This window comes from Gavia stellata, unplaced genomic scaffold (assembly GCF_030936135.1).
Source record: "Gavia stellata isolate bGavSte3 unplaced genomic scaffold, bGavSte3.hap2 HAP2_SCAFFOLD_72, whole genome shotgun sequence".
NCBI lineage: Eukaryota > Metazoa > Chordata > Aves > Gaviiformes > Gaviidae > Gavia > Gavia stellata.
Window position 1 is genome coordinate 419,657 of NW_026776494.1, and position 17,582 is coordinate 437,238.

Consider the following 17,582-nt stretch of genomic DNA (forward strand, 5'->3'; position numbering starts at 1 on the left):
ATTATATATATTCTGTATGAAGGTAACTAGGTATGAATTATCTGTGATTTAATGATAAACTAACTGTTGAACAATGTAGCATCATGAATAGGTAGAATTTGCTTGTCAAGACAATGATAAGTTGTAGGCCTGATCAGTAAACCGAGGAAAACTTAGGAAGATTCAAGAATGGAATTTTACAACCAAGCTCAGCATGCACAAAGATTGGGTTCAACTAAAGGACACCATGAGGAAGACTATGGACGACCACCAGAGGACGTCAGACGACGACCTGTGTACCTGAAGGTGCATGCGTCACGAGCATTTACATATATTAATGAGTTCTCGGAAACGGTATGAGTATGTTAATTGTTTATTGGAAATGTGATGAATATGTATACTTTGATTGTAAATAACTTTTTTAGCAGAGAAACTAAGCACGCACACGAGGTGGAGTGATCCCCTGTGCGTCCAGCGCTGCAATAAAGAAGTGTCTGCTCACCTACATACATTGTGTAGGTGAGTTTTTATAGTACAGATTTGTAACACAGGGAACAGTGAAGTTGTAAAAGAATGGGAAGGGGTGGGGGGAGCTATCGGCCTAGATCATCTCTGCCTAGAAAACCAGAAATTTTAACTAAGTCATAAGTAGGTTCTGACACAAGTTTTGTTTAAAAGAGAAGTAATTGAGCAAGCAAGACAGTAAGAATTACCTTCTTTGTAAGGTGTTGATGAAAGGTTGGGTGGAGCCAGACAAACTCCACTATTTCATCTGTTGGATAGCATTGCCCTCATCTGACCTAGGCACAGACCACAAGTTTGGGACACGGAGAATTCGTGGTTTGATGGTCACAGTGACATCTCATTGGGCACACGGAGACTGCATGCCTCTCAGCCGGGTTAAACGAGGCCTTCTGGACTTCTGTTAAATGCCAGGAAGACTGATACTCTCCTGGCAGTGCAGAAATGAGAAGTTGCAAGCTTCTGGAAGATTGCATTGGGTTAAAGATGAGGTCACTTGCATCTTTAATGCAGCGTGGATGCGGCAGAGCGGGTGGCCTGCGTGTCCACAGACCGGCTGGAGCCTTTTTCTCTGACTGAGTGCTTACGCTCGGAGCTGAAATGAGGTGTTCTCCGGGTCCTGATGGTTCCTTATGCCCTGACACAGTGCCCCTCCAGCTCTGCCTGTGCCTGATAGCTCAGCTGAGACGGGCCATTTTGTATAGCTTTGCTACAAGAAAACATTCACACATGTTTAATATTTTTAACATGCTTTACTGAACTTGTGATTATAAAGGCAATTTACAATAAAGCAATTAAATAAACAATAAGTTAAAACACCATACATTTACACAAAGTATTTCAAAGGGCTCAAATGACTATCAGGTTCCAACTCATTAAGACTTTAAAACAACATCAATCTTCAAAGTGTATCCACACCTATACTTAGCATTGTAACATGTTTGAAGACTCCCATCAACGATTAAGAGCACTGCACGAGACAGGCATGAATGATGTGCTTGAAGCTTCCTGGGAAATATGGGTTTTACCTCTAAATTGAATTGACTCTCTGGACAACAAATTGTAAACACTAGCAGCCTTTCTGGAGTACATGAGTGATACCCTTAGTGGGAACCAGTCTCCACGTCCCTCACTTAACACTGTAGTTTCACAAATGTTTCAGGTTAGTGCTGCCTAAAGACATACCCCACCTTTCTCCAGCCATCTGTTCCCACGCGCATCTTGTGCTACCCTTGAGCCAGTGCAAAGCACTTGTACGTTTGCTCAGTGAACCGGCCAGGGAAACTGATTGAGCTTCAAGCTAATTCAGCAAACAAACATGGCAGAGCGCTAGCTGTAATTCTCCTTGATTTCCCTGGTCATGTTCGCTGTGCAGATGTGCTGGCACCAGAAAGACATCAGCACAGGGGAGAGACACAGTGCCTGGGAGCAGGAAGACTACTTCTGTAGGCAGCAGTACTGTTAAAAACACCAGTTAAAACCATCTTGTGGAACTACAGGGTTCAGCTTTTTCATTTTGAAACAAGAAACGTGTTTTCGAAACAATTTATAATGCCGATCAAATAGTCAGGAGCAAAATAGTGGACTATCAGAATAGACAATAACTTTTTATGATCTCTCTCACCCCTCTTTCTCTCTGCCTCAGCCAGCCGGTGCCCAGGGGTGGAGTGGACTTCAGGTTTTCATCTCGAAGGGTGTATGGTGTAGAGTGCAGGGCCACCAGGCCACAAACACAAAGCAATGCTCCAATACTGTAAACGGGATCTGTTCCTCCTCTCCGAGTACAGAAAGCCCACAGGATAGTTGGTACAACAGGGGCTGCTACAGTATCTCTTCTTTATTCCTGTCTTGACATACCCAAAGGCTTCATCATCATGAGGTTCTGTAAAATCACGTTCTTTCACGAAATAGTTTTCATTAACTCCGTGCTCCACCTTCCTGCATGGAGACTCCATAGGTGACAAAAGCATGGCAGCGTTTAGATGACTTGGAGTTAAGTCCACTACGATACCAGAGTCACTGAACCTTCCAGGAGAAAATTCACCCAGTTCCTTCAGTGAAGACGGTGGGCTTAGAGGACAGGCATCTTGAGCTCTGAAGATGTTTTGAATGAGCTGCTCCACATCTAGGCTAGATGCCACCACGTCAGTCTGGATGGCCTGTTCCACCATCACGTTGCTGACTTTCTCCTCCTCCTGGAAAGAAGTTAGTTTCTCATCCAGAACATTTTCAAGCATCTCTTGATTCACAGCAGAACTGGAGGGAGCTGGATCACTCAACTCAGAGGTTATGGTGGTCAAACTGTCTTCACAGGAATCAGTCCCGTTAGCTGTGCCCTCATTAAGAAGCAGCCCACTATCTGCCACCTCCTCCAGAGCTTGGTCCTCTGTGGTGAGGCTGTCTGGCATTGTGGCACACAACACCAACGGCTTCCCCTCTGAGTCACACCTGTGCTCCAGGCACTGCTCATCTCTCACAGAGCTGCTCTGAGCCATCTCCATGCTCTGCAGCAAAGATTCCAGTTTCTTGTTTTCAATGCTAATGTCTATGAAGTATTGCTGCATTTTTTTGTCTTTCTCAGCCAAGCTGTTTTTCATGCTTTCAATAACCTGCTTGAGTTGTTTAACTTCCCTTCTTGCTTCCAAGGCGGCCAGCTCTGCCTCCACACGATGACACTCTTCCTCAACCCAGTCTTCCTTCATCCGTCCCAGCTGAGCTTTGAGTTCTTCTATTTCTGTTTCCCTGTAGCAAAATAAAAAAGTTATAAAGCTTCTGCTGACCGGTCAGTTAAAGAGTCAACATGAGGCTCCACTGCACTGGGATGGCTATGCTGCGGAGATGCTCCAAGAAAGAAGCAAGCTTTTCCATGCAGCACTTGCTGCTGCCTTGAACGGAGCTGGCAGAGATGTCAGTCGGCTGCCCAGACACGCCGGCTGATTGCTAACTAGAGTCACCAACCTCGCCACACAGCCAGCAGCCTTGTGGGCTGTGCTCTGATCCTGGACATTCTGAGGTGCAAGTGCTGGCTCTAGGTAAGGTCCAACCAGTGCAGCGCTTAACATCTCACCTACTGCCTCACCCTGGAGGAAATGGAAAGCTGGAGGCTGGAATGCTGCCCGGCAGAAAAGGACCTGGGGCTGTTGATTGACAGCCGGCTGAAGATGAGCCAGCAATGTGCCCAGGTTGCCAAGGCGGCCAACAGCATCCTGGCCTGTATCAGAAATGGTGTGGCCAGCAGGAGTAGGGAGGGGATCGTGCCTCTGTACTCGGTGCTGGTGAGGCCACACCTCGAATGCTGTGTTCGGTTTTGGGCCCCTCACTACAAGAAAGACATTGAGGTGCTGGAGCGTGTCCAGAGGAGGAAGGGCAAGGAAGCTGGTGAGGGGTCTGGAGCACAAGTCTGATGAGGAGCGGCTGAGGGAACTGGGGATGTTCAGTCTGGAGAAGAGGAGGCTGTGGGGAGACCTCATCACTCTCTACAGCTACCTGAAAGGGGGTTGCGGAGAGGTGGGTGTTGGTCTCTTCTCCCAGGTGACTAGTGACAGGACAAGAGGAAATGGCCTCAAGTTGTGCCAGGGGAGGTTCAGGCTGGATATTAGGAAAAACTTCTATACTGAGAAAGTGGTGAAGCATTGGGACAGGCTGCCCAGGGAGGTGGTGGAGTCACCATCGCTGGAGGTGTTCAAGGAATGTGTGGACGTGGCATTGTGGGACACAGTTTAGTGGGCATGGTGGTGTGGGGTTGATGGTTTGACTAGCTGATCTCACAGGTCATTTCCAACCTTAATGATTCTGTGATTCTGTGAAATGAGGAACTGCTGCCTGGATGCGTCCCCTGTGCCTGCCAGCAGCTCGTCACGTACAGCCAGAGCCAACACTGGCCTCAGACAGCAGGAGGGCTCGGGGCTGCAGGCATCTGGCTTGCTTTGCACCCACCCAGCCCAGCGTGGAGCCAGAGGCTGCTGCCTTGACTTGCAAGCAAGTGGGGAGAGGGGGCCCTTACTGAGATCCAGCCCTCCCAGATGCAGAGGTCGGGCTATCCCGAGCTGGTCCAAGGGGTCCCTGGGACTCTGCCTTGGGGCTCCACTCAAACACCCCTTTGTGCCCGCCTGGGCTGTGTGTGCTGGAGAGCCAGCTCTCAGAGCGCAGCTTTAGTAAAAGAGATGACAGAGATGACGTCTGTTGCTGTGGAATGCACATTGCCGCTTTTTTGCTCAGCATCCATACAAAGGGCTCTTGCGAAAAAATCAGTATCTAAGCGACAAAACCACAAGCGGGCACACTGGTTGGTGTAAGAGCTTTTCTTTCATTAGGGGAGAAGGGGGACAGCTGTAGTCATCTTTCACTGAATCAAGCAGAACAGGAGACTAAGGTAATAACATGCTTGCAAGTCGAAACTCTTATGTAGAAAAGGTCTCAATGCTAAATCAGACTGGTAAAAAATGACCCTTTAAAAACATTCTGCTAGGGAAGTTCAGAAAAGGGAAAAGAGGCAGCCATATTCATAACTAAACTGCATGGTACGTATTCACGGAGCACGCTATGAAACCTGAAATACCTGAAACGACCCTAATCAGATTGATCATATTTCAAATTTCTTAATGAAGACTTTATGTGGTCCAGAAATGAGTAAAAACATTCAGGATTCCCACCCCTAATTGCTCCTGAATTAGTCTTTCTAATTCTGATTTCTGAAGTGAAATATACCTTTCTTTAAGTTTGCTCTCAGATTCCTTCAGCTTTGTTTTCAAATGCCGCACTGTAAGTTCCTTCTGCTGCAGAGGAGTCAAGCACTGCTCTGGATTTTCTGGCTTCATGCTGTGATTGTCACCACAAGAAATGGTGACAAGAAAAAAAAAATCAAACCATCACATAACATCACTCCTACAGTTCTTAAGTCCTGGCAAAAAGAAAAACATCCCATACACTAATACAAAGCTTGACTCATTTGGGGCTCCTCACCGCCTGCACAAGTGACTCCCTCCGGCAAATCAAAGTACTTGAGGAAATGGCTGATTTGTGGCTATGTGCAAAATTTGCTATTTGTTATACTTGTCTTCAGTGCAGGGAGACATTTAACTTTAAAACACCCAGCCAACCCCTCACCCTAAACAGGTGGTGTGCCCAAGGGCAGGCAGCCGGGCCACCGGCAAAGGCACCCAGCTGCAGACACGGTCAGGTGAGGTAGTGTAGGGACTGCATTCAGCTCCACATGTGAGGTAGGAAGCTGAGCACCCTGAAACCTAGATTCATCCTGTCTGGCTTTAGGTGCATATCTGACATGCTTGGCTGTTGAGTTGCCTGAGAGAGAGAGAGAGAGAGAGAGAGAGAGAGGGCAACAGCAGCAGCGTGGTGGCAATTTCTTCTCTGCAATACGTGTTGCATGCTCTGACAGGTATCTGTTTTCTTTCCTGTACGGGAAACTGCACAGAGAGGTGCCTAAGGCTGAGCAGGGTGAATTTTCACCTGAGTGTATCATGTTTTCTATACTACCCCATCCAAGACTCTCCAAAGCGAAAGGACCCTTATACAAAAGAACCAGTAAATCCACATGGGAATTGATGCCCTGAAACCACATGAAGGAGCCTGCCTTGGGGTGAAAACCAACTATAACGGGCTTTGACTAAAAGTAACCTTGAGTTTTACAGTGCTGGAACAATAAAGCTTTTACAGGGGATGGAGCACCCTGTTGACTGGCGAGCCACCAATATGAGGAGTCACACCTATGCTGAGGAGCAAGTTGACCTGCACGGCAACCCAGACAGCCAATGCCACATTACCGTGCAGAGACGGTAAGTCAGCGTGCTGAACACTGGCATGCTGAAATAAAGACTTGCCTCATCACTGAGCTGCTGTCGCTTCCTTTGCATGAGCCTGACTTGCTCCTGCTGGCTGAAGAAGCCCCGTAATTCTGGCGGACGTTAGCAGGACACAGCTGGCTTTTGCCCAGTCTTGACAAAGGGTCCTTTTCACGAGAAGCAGGTGGGCTGGCTCTGGACTTGTAGGATAAGGATCCATTATTCCGACCATAAGGGCCACGACTGCAGGGGAAGCAACACGGTTAAGGCATATTGGATTATCCTCATCACGCAACCCATTATGTGTCTTATTTTACACACAAAGTTGTCTAAACACTAAAACAGACAGGTAACTGTGAGTGGCCGTGAAGAAAGTCAGTCCCAAAGTCATCAGCCACTGCACGTTCTTTCACTGACTGTGGGGCACTCAGTCTGAATTACGTGATCTAGGAAAACCTCAGCCATTTTCACATTTCTCAGTGGATAGCACGATTCCCAGTGACTCCATCAGATCATCCACGTTCCCTGAACCTCTGACTCCATTAAGTAATGAGAGAACTGCAGCCTGGACTAGTGCCAAAAGAACCACACTTCAGCCTTTCCCAGCCAGGTCTGCATAGAGATGCCTGTCCACGGAGGTCTGCTGTAAGACTGCTTTCAAGCTCCTCAGCAAGCAGCCTGAAGGATCACAGCGTGCAGTGAAAACAGATTTTGGTTGAGCCACTGTTCTTTCCTGCCTTTGGCATACCGGCTGCTTCAGCTGCCATTGTCAGCTATTCACTTGCTTAGATATAGTTCGAAACCCACTGTGAGCAGTCTGAAAGAGTATTAAAAAAGCACAGCCTTTTCTTTCTTCCTTTCAGTTTGCCCTCATACATATCTACCTTTCTTTTCCCACTCTTTACTAAATAATCGGACTGTCAACTGTGTGCTTGACAGCAATTGGTATCTGCATTGCCTGACAGCTGCCAAAGGGCTGGGGTGCTCTGAGGACAGCTTCTCGAGGGGCATTCCTCACTTGCTTTGCCTTCTGCACTACTACGCTGCTAACTTCATCCTCTCATGCCAGTTGTTCTTCTAAACTGTAACGGAAGGGCTGGTTTCAAAAAAATATGGTAAAAGGCAAATCCAGACAGCAAAAGAGAAACCTTAAACATAAAAATTGAAATACCACAGAATTATGAAGCAAGCTCTCTTCTCAAAATCATCTGACTTGGTTTCCTCCCTTCTCCGAAAATGGAACAGTTTATAAGGAACAGGTGGTTGAGTGGCTGCTGCAGACCTTCATCGCACTGCTGCCGTTTGGGTCATTTTATAACCATTTCACAATGAAGTGCAGGACTGTGGCTTGTGACAACGTGGAAACGTTTCACAGCGACTTAAGCCAAACAGTTAAAAGAGAACATATTGCAAAGGAGACATCTCTTTCCACTCGGTACAGTACAGCATCAACTCTTGTGTGAGGCAGAATTTGCCCAGACTGTGCGTAACACAGCCACGCATTTGAAGGAGCATTCTTACAGAGGAATTCTGTCCAATTAAGTAGGTCAGTATGCTCTAACGTAAAGTTACATTTAAATGCACAATAATCTATGAAATGATACATCATCTTACTGCAAGTAAGGTGATTTTAGGGCTTCATATTATATCTAGTATTGCTTTCTCCCCCAGCCAGTACCTTTACTTATTAGGTTTAACCTAGAGAGCACTTCAGTAACATTTATTTTTCCAACAGTCTCATGACACAGACAGGAAACTGCTCATTAAGCATCATTCTGCCAACCTCTGTACACTGGGGCAAGCTGCGACCTTGGAGACGTGCGTGCCTTAAGCACAGGGCTATCCCACTGCCAGTCCCAGCCTGCCTGCCAGCTCTTCCACAAAGGGCAGGAAACCAGTCCTGTCAGTTTGAACTCTGGTTTTGGTCTCCAAACACAGCATTTGTATTTTTTTTTTCTTCTTTCTCATATCACAGGTCTCATCAACATAAGTACTGCCCAAGAGCACAGCATCACCCAAATTGTTTTAAAACTCACAATACTGCTATTGTCTGTATTAGCTGCAAGACCTTACAGAGTAGTCTACCTCTGCACTAGTGACACCTGCACTATTCACGAAAGATTGCTTTGCTTACTTGAGAGAAAAAGAAGATCTTTTGCTTCCAGCAGCAGACACGTAGACTTCAGGCGCTGAAATACCGCCCATGCTGCTTGAAGAGCTGAAATCGGCTTCACTCCCTGGCAAGGAAAAGGGAAGAGTAAAAACATGATGATAACTCAAAGTCTGTTTTCAAAATAACAATGAATCCCAAGCATCCTTCCTTCGTCCGTCCTGTGTGCATTTTAGAAGTTGCATGAATTTTCAAACATCCCTGAGGACAAGCGCTGGGCTTGTTCCAGATTTTCAACGTGTCTTCAGAACCGGCACTTCAACAAGAGCAGAAAAAACATTTGAACACAAAACCCTCATGCTACAGAAGCCATTGTAGGACGCGGCCAGGAACATTTGTTGTGACAACCTGTTTGCTTTCTCACAGCCATCAGCACGTGAATGAGGCTGCTCACGTGGCTCCGTCAGAAGCCCAGTGATTCGGAACACACAATTGTGATGTCAAATGAGAACCAAAAATAGAGCGAAGGCATCTAAAACACAACCTCCCCAGGATTTAGATATCTAGGTGCATAAATGCAAGTAAAATCCCAGTGTTTAAAGGGGCCAAATGTTCGAAATGCCACCACTATCTCTCTGCAAAGACCTGCTGAGGTCTTTATGGTCGAGCTTCCACTTTTGAGCCCAGTAACCACCGCTTACCCCATGCTCTTATACCACAGTGGAATCAAATAAGTGAGATTTGCATGACTAAGATAAAGACATTTGCTTCGCTTTCTATGCCTACACATAAATAGAGATACATAAACAGAAGGAACATATAGACATATGCACTCAGTACTGCTCAAAAAGTGTTAAAAGGAATCACTCTGAGGGAAACAAATACTTTTAGGGAAGTAATCTGGCCACCAAAGAACAAAGGTCAGCGAACACTGAAGCTGTTTATGATTTGAAGGCAAACATGGCCAGAAAATGGAAAACCAGAGTTTTCTATTTTCTGTCTGAAATGATGCTTTCATTTTGAAAACTGTCAAATTTCTTTCTTCTTTTAAAAAGGGGTGAAAACATTAAAAAATCTCCCCAGTCATTCTAAAGATTTTAGGTTGAGTATCATCTCTGTTCAGTCTGAAACACAGGTTTTCTTTAATGTATTGATTTGGCAGCAAAGCCCCAAATCAGTTATTCCCATAGCTCCACTTTGAACATAACAGGGTGTCAGACAAAAAAAGAAATAGGGGATGTAAAGGAAAAGAGAACAGGGAATAATCTACCAATTCCTGAGTAAACATTGCTCAGAAAACAGTTCCAATCCCAGGATTCTCATTAAAAAGGCGTTAATAACCTGCAGGAATCCCAAAAAAGGTCAACAAAAATGGTAACACGATTACAGGGCACTGTTTAGGAAGGGAGATGATGGGAACTTGTGTGTTCTAAGATAAAAAGAAATACTGGCAACACAGGGAGGAGGAACACAGCTGGAAAACTGTAGAGGAACTGTAGAGAAAACCAGGTAACAGCAACACAGGATTCTGGCTGCAATGCGTGTTATTTCATGAAAAATGACTTGAAATAAAATCTGATGATTGGTGGGAGTTGTGCATAGTAAAATGTAGCTGGAGTAGGTTCAGAATACTTTAACCAGGGAATCAGAAAGCTATTTTAAACGTTGGCATAAATAATAAAGATTGTAATTTAAAAGCAGAGCACAAAAAAAATATCTCCCAAGGGAAGATTCATAACGGCCTCTTTCATATGCACAGTATTTCTTTCTGTGGAGGTGAAACGAGCTAAAAGTCACAGAAAACAGTCAGAAAGAGCAGAAAATTTGCTGCAGTAAATACCCAAATTGCAAAGCATGTTCTAGCTTGACCTCACGCCTATTTAAAACAAATACTTAAGAGTGTGCAGTGTGTGTAGCATCGGCTTCTCTTTTTTGACTCATCTTCCAGACTGCTTGAATATACAAAAAGGAATTTTTTTGACTAAAGATCACAGCTATTGCCATCTTCCATACCTGCCTCAACTCTGACCTTGAAACCCCAGGGCCCTTCTTACGCCAGAACTCAGCCATCTTTTCCAGATGCAGGAGCACGTCCCCACAATCCCCACGAGACCTGCATCTATGCCAAAAGGCATGTGGAGCTAAAAGATGAATTGGCTGGCATGGGTCTCACCCTGTCCAGCAGCCCGGCGGCTCAGGCGCTCCCTGCAAAAGTCCCATCTCTGCATCCCCTACTCACTCAGCTTTGCAGTCAGAGCCGTGGCTTTCTCATGGACCAAGCGCAAGGCTATGCTCGAGGTGTCAGGCATCCTGAGGCGAGAACCTCCCTTTAACGGTGGGCATCCCACTCTCTGTAAATCTGGAGCAGTATCGAGACAATTAACGGGCCAGAGAGAGAGAGAGAGAGAAAGGAGTTATGGTGTGCCTGCTGGGAACTCGGCTTCAAACCCCCAACAAAACAGTTACTGAATTCTACGAAGGGGAACAGCTTCCCTGGGAGCAGACTCCCCGCATCACCTCAGTCTACCCAGCAGACTGCTGTTAGGGTGCCCTTCTTCTCTGTCCTCAAGTCCATCCTGCACACACATCTAAATAGAAATTTCTTTTCCCTTTACTGAACTAAGTGACAGGCATCTCCTTTTTTTTTTTTTTTTTTTTTTTTTTCCTTCTGTGAGGTAGGAGATAAGTACCTTACTGCAGAATATTTGTGCCCGACACCCTGAATTGCAGGTGGCCTGTGCCACCAGCCCAGGGCTGAGCAGTTCATTATTTAGGACAGATGGGACTCAGGCTTTTGCCTTTTACTTGCCCATTCCTCCTTTGTAACTTGCTGACTTCTTTTTTGCATCCTCCATTTTCGCTGTGACGTCTGGGCGCTTGCTACAGCCTAAGAGTCTTCTGAACAAAAGGAGAGATGTGTCTTGAGAGGCCACAGTCCAACCACTAATTGTCTACATCTCCACTAAGCAATGGCAACCATCATTTTTTAGAAGGGGGTGGCTCATAAAATTTGCGACACAGAATTAAAAGATCACTTTTCTAGGCCACTTGAATTCAACAGAAACTTGTAGATTTGCATTCAAACATACAAAACACTTCAAAGCCAAAACTGTAAGTGCTACTTAGCTTATTCTCCTTTGAAAGAAATGCTTGGCTATTTGAACATGTTTTCCACATCAATTCAACTAAATTTGTTTAAATTCAAACTTTAAATCGAAGAACTATAAAAATCCAAACTAAAGAAAATAGTGCTATGCTAATAATTTTTATCTAACTCTTAAAGCATCTTTTGCTCAAAATATTTATATTCCGATTACATTCCAGAATTCTCTCTCGGATGTTACGGAGCACCTTTTTCACTTCAGTGCAATTTAGTTAGCTTATGTTCTAAAAATACTTCATGCCTGCTGACTAACAAAATTCATGGTGCGAAATGAGATACAGAAATTTCCCTGTGCAATGCTAGGCGCCTTGGGCAGCGGTCCTCAGAAACAGGACAAACAGAGAGTGCCTAAGCTTATCAGGGATGAACAGAAGAGGAAAAGGCATCTAATTAGACCTACTTGAAAGATCCAAGCGTGATCTTCAAACACAAACTTTCTTCTGCAGCTGAATGTCCAAGACTGACTTTCCTTTCTGTTAAACAAAAAAAAAACCAAAAACCCTAAACAAACAAAAAAGGAGAGATAAAAGAGACAGAGACTGTACTTGGCTTCCATAAGGGCTAACAGCAGAGCTGTCAGAGACCTGATGAGGACCACAGGAGACTGGGGTGGGATTCATCTGACTAAACATGAATGTCTCTAACGTAGACACCCACGTCTGAGCCAACCTCGGTCCCATTTTTAGACAACAGAGAGTTACTCAGTAGAACCAGTGAGTTCAAGGCACTGCTTACCTTATCCTAAAGTAAATGCTTACATATTTGGGCAGAAAGACCGCACACTAGAGTCACTGATTTTATTTGTTATATCTCCTTTAAAACAAAATAGGACCTCAGTCCACTTCTGCAGGCGGAGACAATTACAGCTACATTACAGATACACAGCTGAGGTCAGACAAATGACAGTCCATCTCTGCTCTATCCAATTTGGCTCAAGACCGTGAATGTACATCTCCCTCACCTCCCAAACAGCTCCCGTAACCCCCAGAAGAAGGGAAATGGCAGATTCACCTCTTAAAGCTGTTCCACTTAGGAAGTGGAAAGAGAGCCAGTCCCCACCCACAGCCCACAGCTCCTGAAGGTCATCTAAGGAGACCTGGAGATTCAAATGTCACCTCTTCTAAATCTCCAACACCGAGGGATTCATGCCAGAGAGAGGAGCTCCAGCGGGATCTACTGGCTGTGCCGGGTCCGTTGAGCCAACTGGGAGGGACCACTCACAAACTGCCACCGGAACCCAAACGTTCTGAAGCGTGCGGGGGAGGGCGGGGCTATGCAAATGACGGACCCCCAACAGCCGCATCCACCCCCCACCACCCACCAGACTTCACAGCGCTGGTGCCTTCCAGACCTCACAGCTCCAACTGCTACAGCACACCACACCTTCCCAGGGTGACGCCCCTCCATGCCCAACTCCAGGACGCAAGCTTTGAGGATAGCACGGGCTTGAACCCGGACACGGCGTCCTCGCTCCTGGAGGGCGAGATGTGCATGTTCATCTCCCTCTGAAAGAGGAAAAAATAACATTAGAAACCCTCAACCCGACATGACAAGAGCTTTAACTCATTTAAAGCAGACACAGAAGATGTTTCTATGAACTTCTGATCCTAGTATTTAGGAACAAAAATACAGGCGTTAGACAAGTATGATTAATTGAAGGAAATCACACCAGATAATCTCAATGCCACTTTAAAGAGGATTTCCTATTGAAGCAAGCTGGGAGGGGATTTTGTCAGCCAGGAATCCATCAGCAAGCACTTCAATCTTTAAGGGAACTGATTTTTGGAACACTGAAGGGATATTTTTAATGATAAAACCATTTACTCCAAGCAGGAGAAGATCATCCACTGTACACTCGCACTCTGCTATTCACACACCCCTCCCTCCCCGCCCTTTTTTTTTATTAATTAAAAACAAGTGCCACTAAGCAGTATTTCCGATGGAAGGCAAATGTGGGTAAGCCTTCCAGAAATACAGGCAGCTCAAAGCAATTGTCCTGTCCCACAGAGAGCATCCCAAAGGAAGACTGAGCTCCCCAACACGCCTTGCACAACTGCAACCCCTCCCCAGGAAGCCCAAAGAGAAACATGATGCTTTTGAAAAATCCCAGTCCTCCGCACTTGATGGTGTCAGAGCAAAAGTCTGGACAAGAACAAGAGCCCCACTTGAGGCTCAACAAAGCTGTATTTGATGCACAGTCTGGGAAAACCAGAGCCAGCAGATAACTCAGAGCTTTTACAGAAGGCCTCAGACCTCCCAGCGTCAGCGCTGAGAGCAGCTTCCATACACCAAGCACAGGGATGGAGAAACAGCTGGTCACGAGTAATGGGTCCTTCCCAAGGTCTCCAGGCAGCCTGCACCATAGAGGGTTGCTTAAGCAAGCCGTTTGTAAGAGACAAGGTCTAGGAGGAGGCTCTTCCATAAACGGCATTCTCAAGCCGAGATCCTCGAGAACACGACCTTGCTGCTCGCTCTCTTCCCCTACAGAGCCTGAAGGAGCTGCCCAACGGCTCAGGCAATCGCCATTTTCAAGAGAGGCAGAGTCCAGCAGTATGTAAGGCTGCCAGATCCAGAGACATCTCCTGTATGGATCCTTCCCCTGACATACAGGCCCATGCTGGCCAGTCTGGTATTTATGACTGGAGTTGAAGTGCTCTGGAAGGTCTGCACACACTGGCCACTGAAAAGCTCTGCTCAGTGCTACCAGATGATTTCCAGTTAAATTCAGCGGCAGAAAGACCAACACGGGAGAGGCCACAGTCCCACGTGCAAAGGGAGCAGAGAACAAAACAAAAGATACCAGGGGCAATTCTGGAAGCAGCAACTGGCCGTCTGGCAGATGCATTTTTACCCTCACCTGGTTCAGGTTTTGGGGGGGAAGATCTCCGAACCAAAGTCTTCTTTAAGCAACTCCAGCGGGTGGAGAGGAAGGCAGTCGGGAATGGGGACGAGGTAGCCGTGTCACAGGGAGAAGAACTGCAGGAATAGAATGACAAGCATTAGAACCACAAACAGCCAGGGAAATCAAACTAGAGCAGTCTTCAGCCTCAGAAAGACAAAAAGAATGGAGAGGAAGAGGCAAGTCAGGAGGCAGGCAGGGAGATTTCCCGTTTTGAGTTGTACGTAGAGGATCTTCAAACAAATCCTTTGTCTCCGTTTTCACAAAAATTATGATCTCGAGCAGGTGGGGCGAGGAAGCAAGGACTGAGTTTAGCAGGCTGGATCAAAGCAGTCAGGGAACTTCTTTCAGAATTCAGAAAGAACTCACCCATGAAACTGAAGCCCTCTCTCAGAGCAAGAACTTCTGACATCATCCACCTCTGACTTAGCAGGTTTGTTACTGAGCTACAGAAAACATTTCCCCAAAGAACTGGAGTCAGGCAGCTGCGCAGCTATAGCCTAACGGGTTTGACATCAGTAGTATGCAAGGCTCTGAAGAATTTGAAAAGGAATTAATCACACCATCAAACTAAGCAGGATAAAAGACACCCCTGGGCAACCAAAACAACGCCAGCATCCCAGCCCCTCTAGCACATCTCTGAAACTCTCCCAGCATCATCTGGGTGCTGGTGATTACTCAAATCGTGTTGTACATGAACGCTCCAAGATGAGAAGAACCCTGCGTCAAACCCCATTTGCGGTGCCCCCATTTGGCTGGGACACCTCATGCACAGGAATAAATAGTTACCCTTGTAGTTCTATACTTTGTGTCCCAGCATCGCTCCTCGGTTGGCATGGGCCACTTGCCAATTTTCTCAACAGCCCTACAGAGGAGAGTTTTGCTTGCCTGAAGGAAACTCTGCAATTGGGTTCACTGTGATCACACAAAAAAGTGCTAACCAGAATTATGTGTTTCTTTTCTTCTTAGCCTTTTATGACTTTCTCTAGCAGTTTCACTTCAAATAAAAGTAAGAAAAGAAAAGCATAGGGGGAAAATGAGGCAATTATTTAAAAATTCAGTCAAGATGAAATGAACACTAAAATCATTGATGCAAGTCAATAATGGTCGCTAGCACGGCTCCACGGGCATCCCACTCATTCTATTAAGTCGCATATTTATAAACTTCTATTAAAATCACTTTTGCCAATACCTTGAATGGCGATTCTTTAAGCAGCCTAAACCACTCATTCACAACAGTGCCCAGTATTTCTTTTTCTTTAAACCTTCATGCCATTCCTGTCAGTGTTTTCTGGCTTCAGTTGTCTCCTGCACTTACCGCCATGCCTGTCTTGAAAAGGAGCTAAGGGACCGTCCATGTCACATCTGTGGCGTGCTTCAGGTTGTGACAAGGATTTTTGCACGGGCCGTAGCCAACATGCCTTTTTTTGTATCCCAGTGGACGAACAAAGGCAGACAATCTTCGCTTTCGAATGGGAAAATCCCACAACAGGAAGCAAGGCGCAGCTGTGCTGGACTCTGCTCCCTCACGGATTTAACAACAGCCCTACTCTGTTCGGTAACGTACTGGCAAAGGAATTGGAACAGTGGCAAGGTAAATATGACAACGTAAATAACCCTGTTACAATATGTTGATGACATACTAACAGGAGCTGACACTAAAGAAAGCTGCTTGGAAGCCACGGTTAGTTTGCTGAATTATTTGGGATTAGCAGGATACCGAGTTTCCCAGAAAAAGGCTCAAGTTGCAAAGGAAAAGGTTCGATACCCGCTCTTCGAAATATCAAGAGACTTGGGAATAGAGAGAAAAGAAGCAAGCTGTAAAACTGCAGAACTAAAATCAAAAAGAAAACAATTGAGAGGGTTTCTGGGGATGGCTGGATTCTGTCGAGCATGGATTCCTAACTTTGGATCGATGGCCAAACCGTTATATGAGGCGGTGAAAGGACGAGGAGAATTGCTAGAATGGACTTCTGGATGTCGGAAAAGTTTTGAAATGATAAAGAAAAGTCTGATGGATGCCCCAGTATTGGAATTGCCAGATAGGACAAAACCTTTTCGCTTGTATGTGCGTGAAAGGCAGCACATGGCCCTGGCAGTGATGACCCAAGTTCTTGGAAGCTGGGAAAGACCCGTTGCTGACTTCTCAAAGCAATTGGATGAAGTAAGCAAAGGGTGGCCAGCATGCTTACGAGCTGTAGCTGCAACCGCCTTCTTGATCCAGGGAGCTCGAAAACTGACCCTGGGACAGCCTCCCACTGCGGAACAAAAACATTTACAGCATGACTGCACAGCCACCATTGAACAAGTTTACAGGAAATTAACCACAAGAAGTAGTCATAATAGAGGACAAGGAGAAATAATGGAAGGAAACAGAAAAGCTGCTTTAACAGCAAAGAAAGCTGCCTTATGTGCATGTGTAAGTGGAGCCTTGATACCCAGAAACTGATAGGAAACCTCCTCAGTATTCTGAAAAAGAAGACCGATCAGCAGAGACGTTAGCGTTCGAAACATTCAGAAGGATGGCAGGTAATACCAAGTCAACAGTTTCTCACCACAGCCAAAAGGATGGAAGCCCTCCTCAAAAACTTCCACGGGGAAATGCAAATGGGAGCAGATGCGACGATAAGCAGCGTGAAAAGATACGCTCTAGGACCAAAGATGCAAACAAATGCAGATGCAATAGTAAGAAGATACTGAACTTTTTGTGTAAACAATCCCAAAATACAAAGAAAACCTCCTGTGCGTGATGTGAAAAGAGGAATAACGCCCGGGGAACGCTGGCAAATAGATTTCTCTGAGTTACCAAAATGTAGACAGTATCTACTAGTGTTAGTAGATACGTTTCCAGGATCGCCAGAAGCTTTCCCTTGCCACACCAATCGGGCTAGAGAGGTTGTTAAAGCATTATATTAAAGGAAATAATCCCTAGATTTGGGATTCCTGAAGGGCTATCTTCTGACAATGGGCCTCATTTCGTTTCAGAGGTGGTCCAGGGAGTGTCAAAATTTCTCCAATTGAAATGGGATTTACATACCGCATGGAGGCCACAGCCGAGTGGGAAAGTAAAAAACAAAAAAATGAACCAGACTCTTAAGAGGCACATCTCAA

The 17,582-nt window shown here is 45.8% G+C and overlaps 1 protein-coding gene across 1 annotated transcript; it reads right to left on the minus strand.

The window, feature by feature from the left end:
* Positions 1–1,830: 1,830 nt before the first annotated feature.
* Positions 1,831–15,795, minus strand: LOC132321043 (syntabulin-like). The gene is given in 8 exon segments (XM_059834650.1): positions 1,831–1,881; positions 2,126–2,327; positions 2,329–3,243; positions 5,209–5,343; positions 6,279–6,542; positions 8,434–8,536; positions 12,987–13,077; positions 15,790–15,795. Coding segments are annotated over 8 exon segments (1,767 nt in total).
* Positions 15,796–17,582: the final 1,787 nt, after the last annotated feature.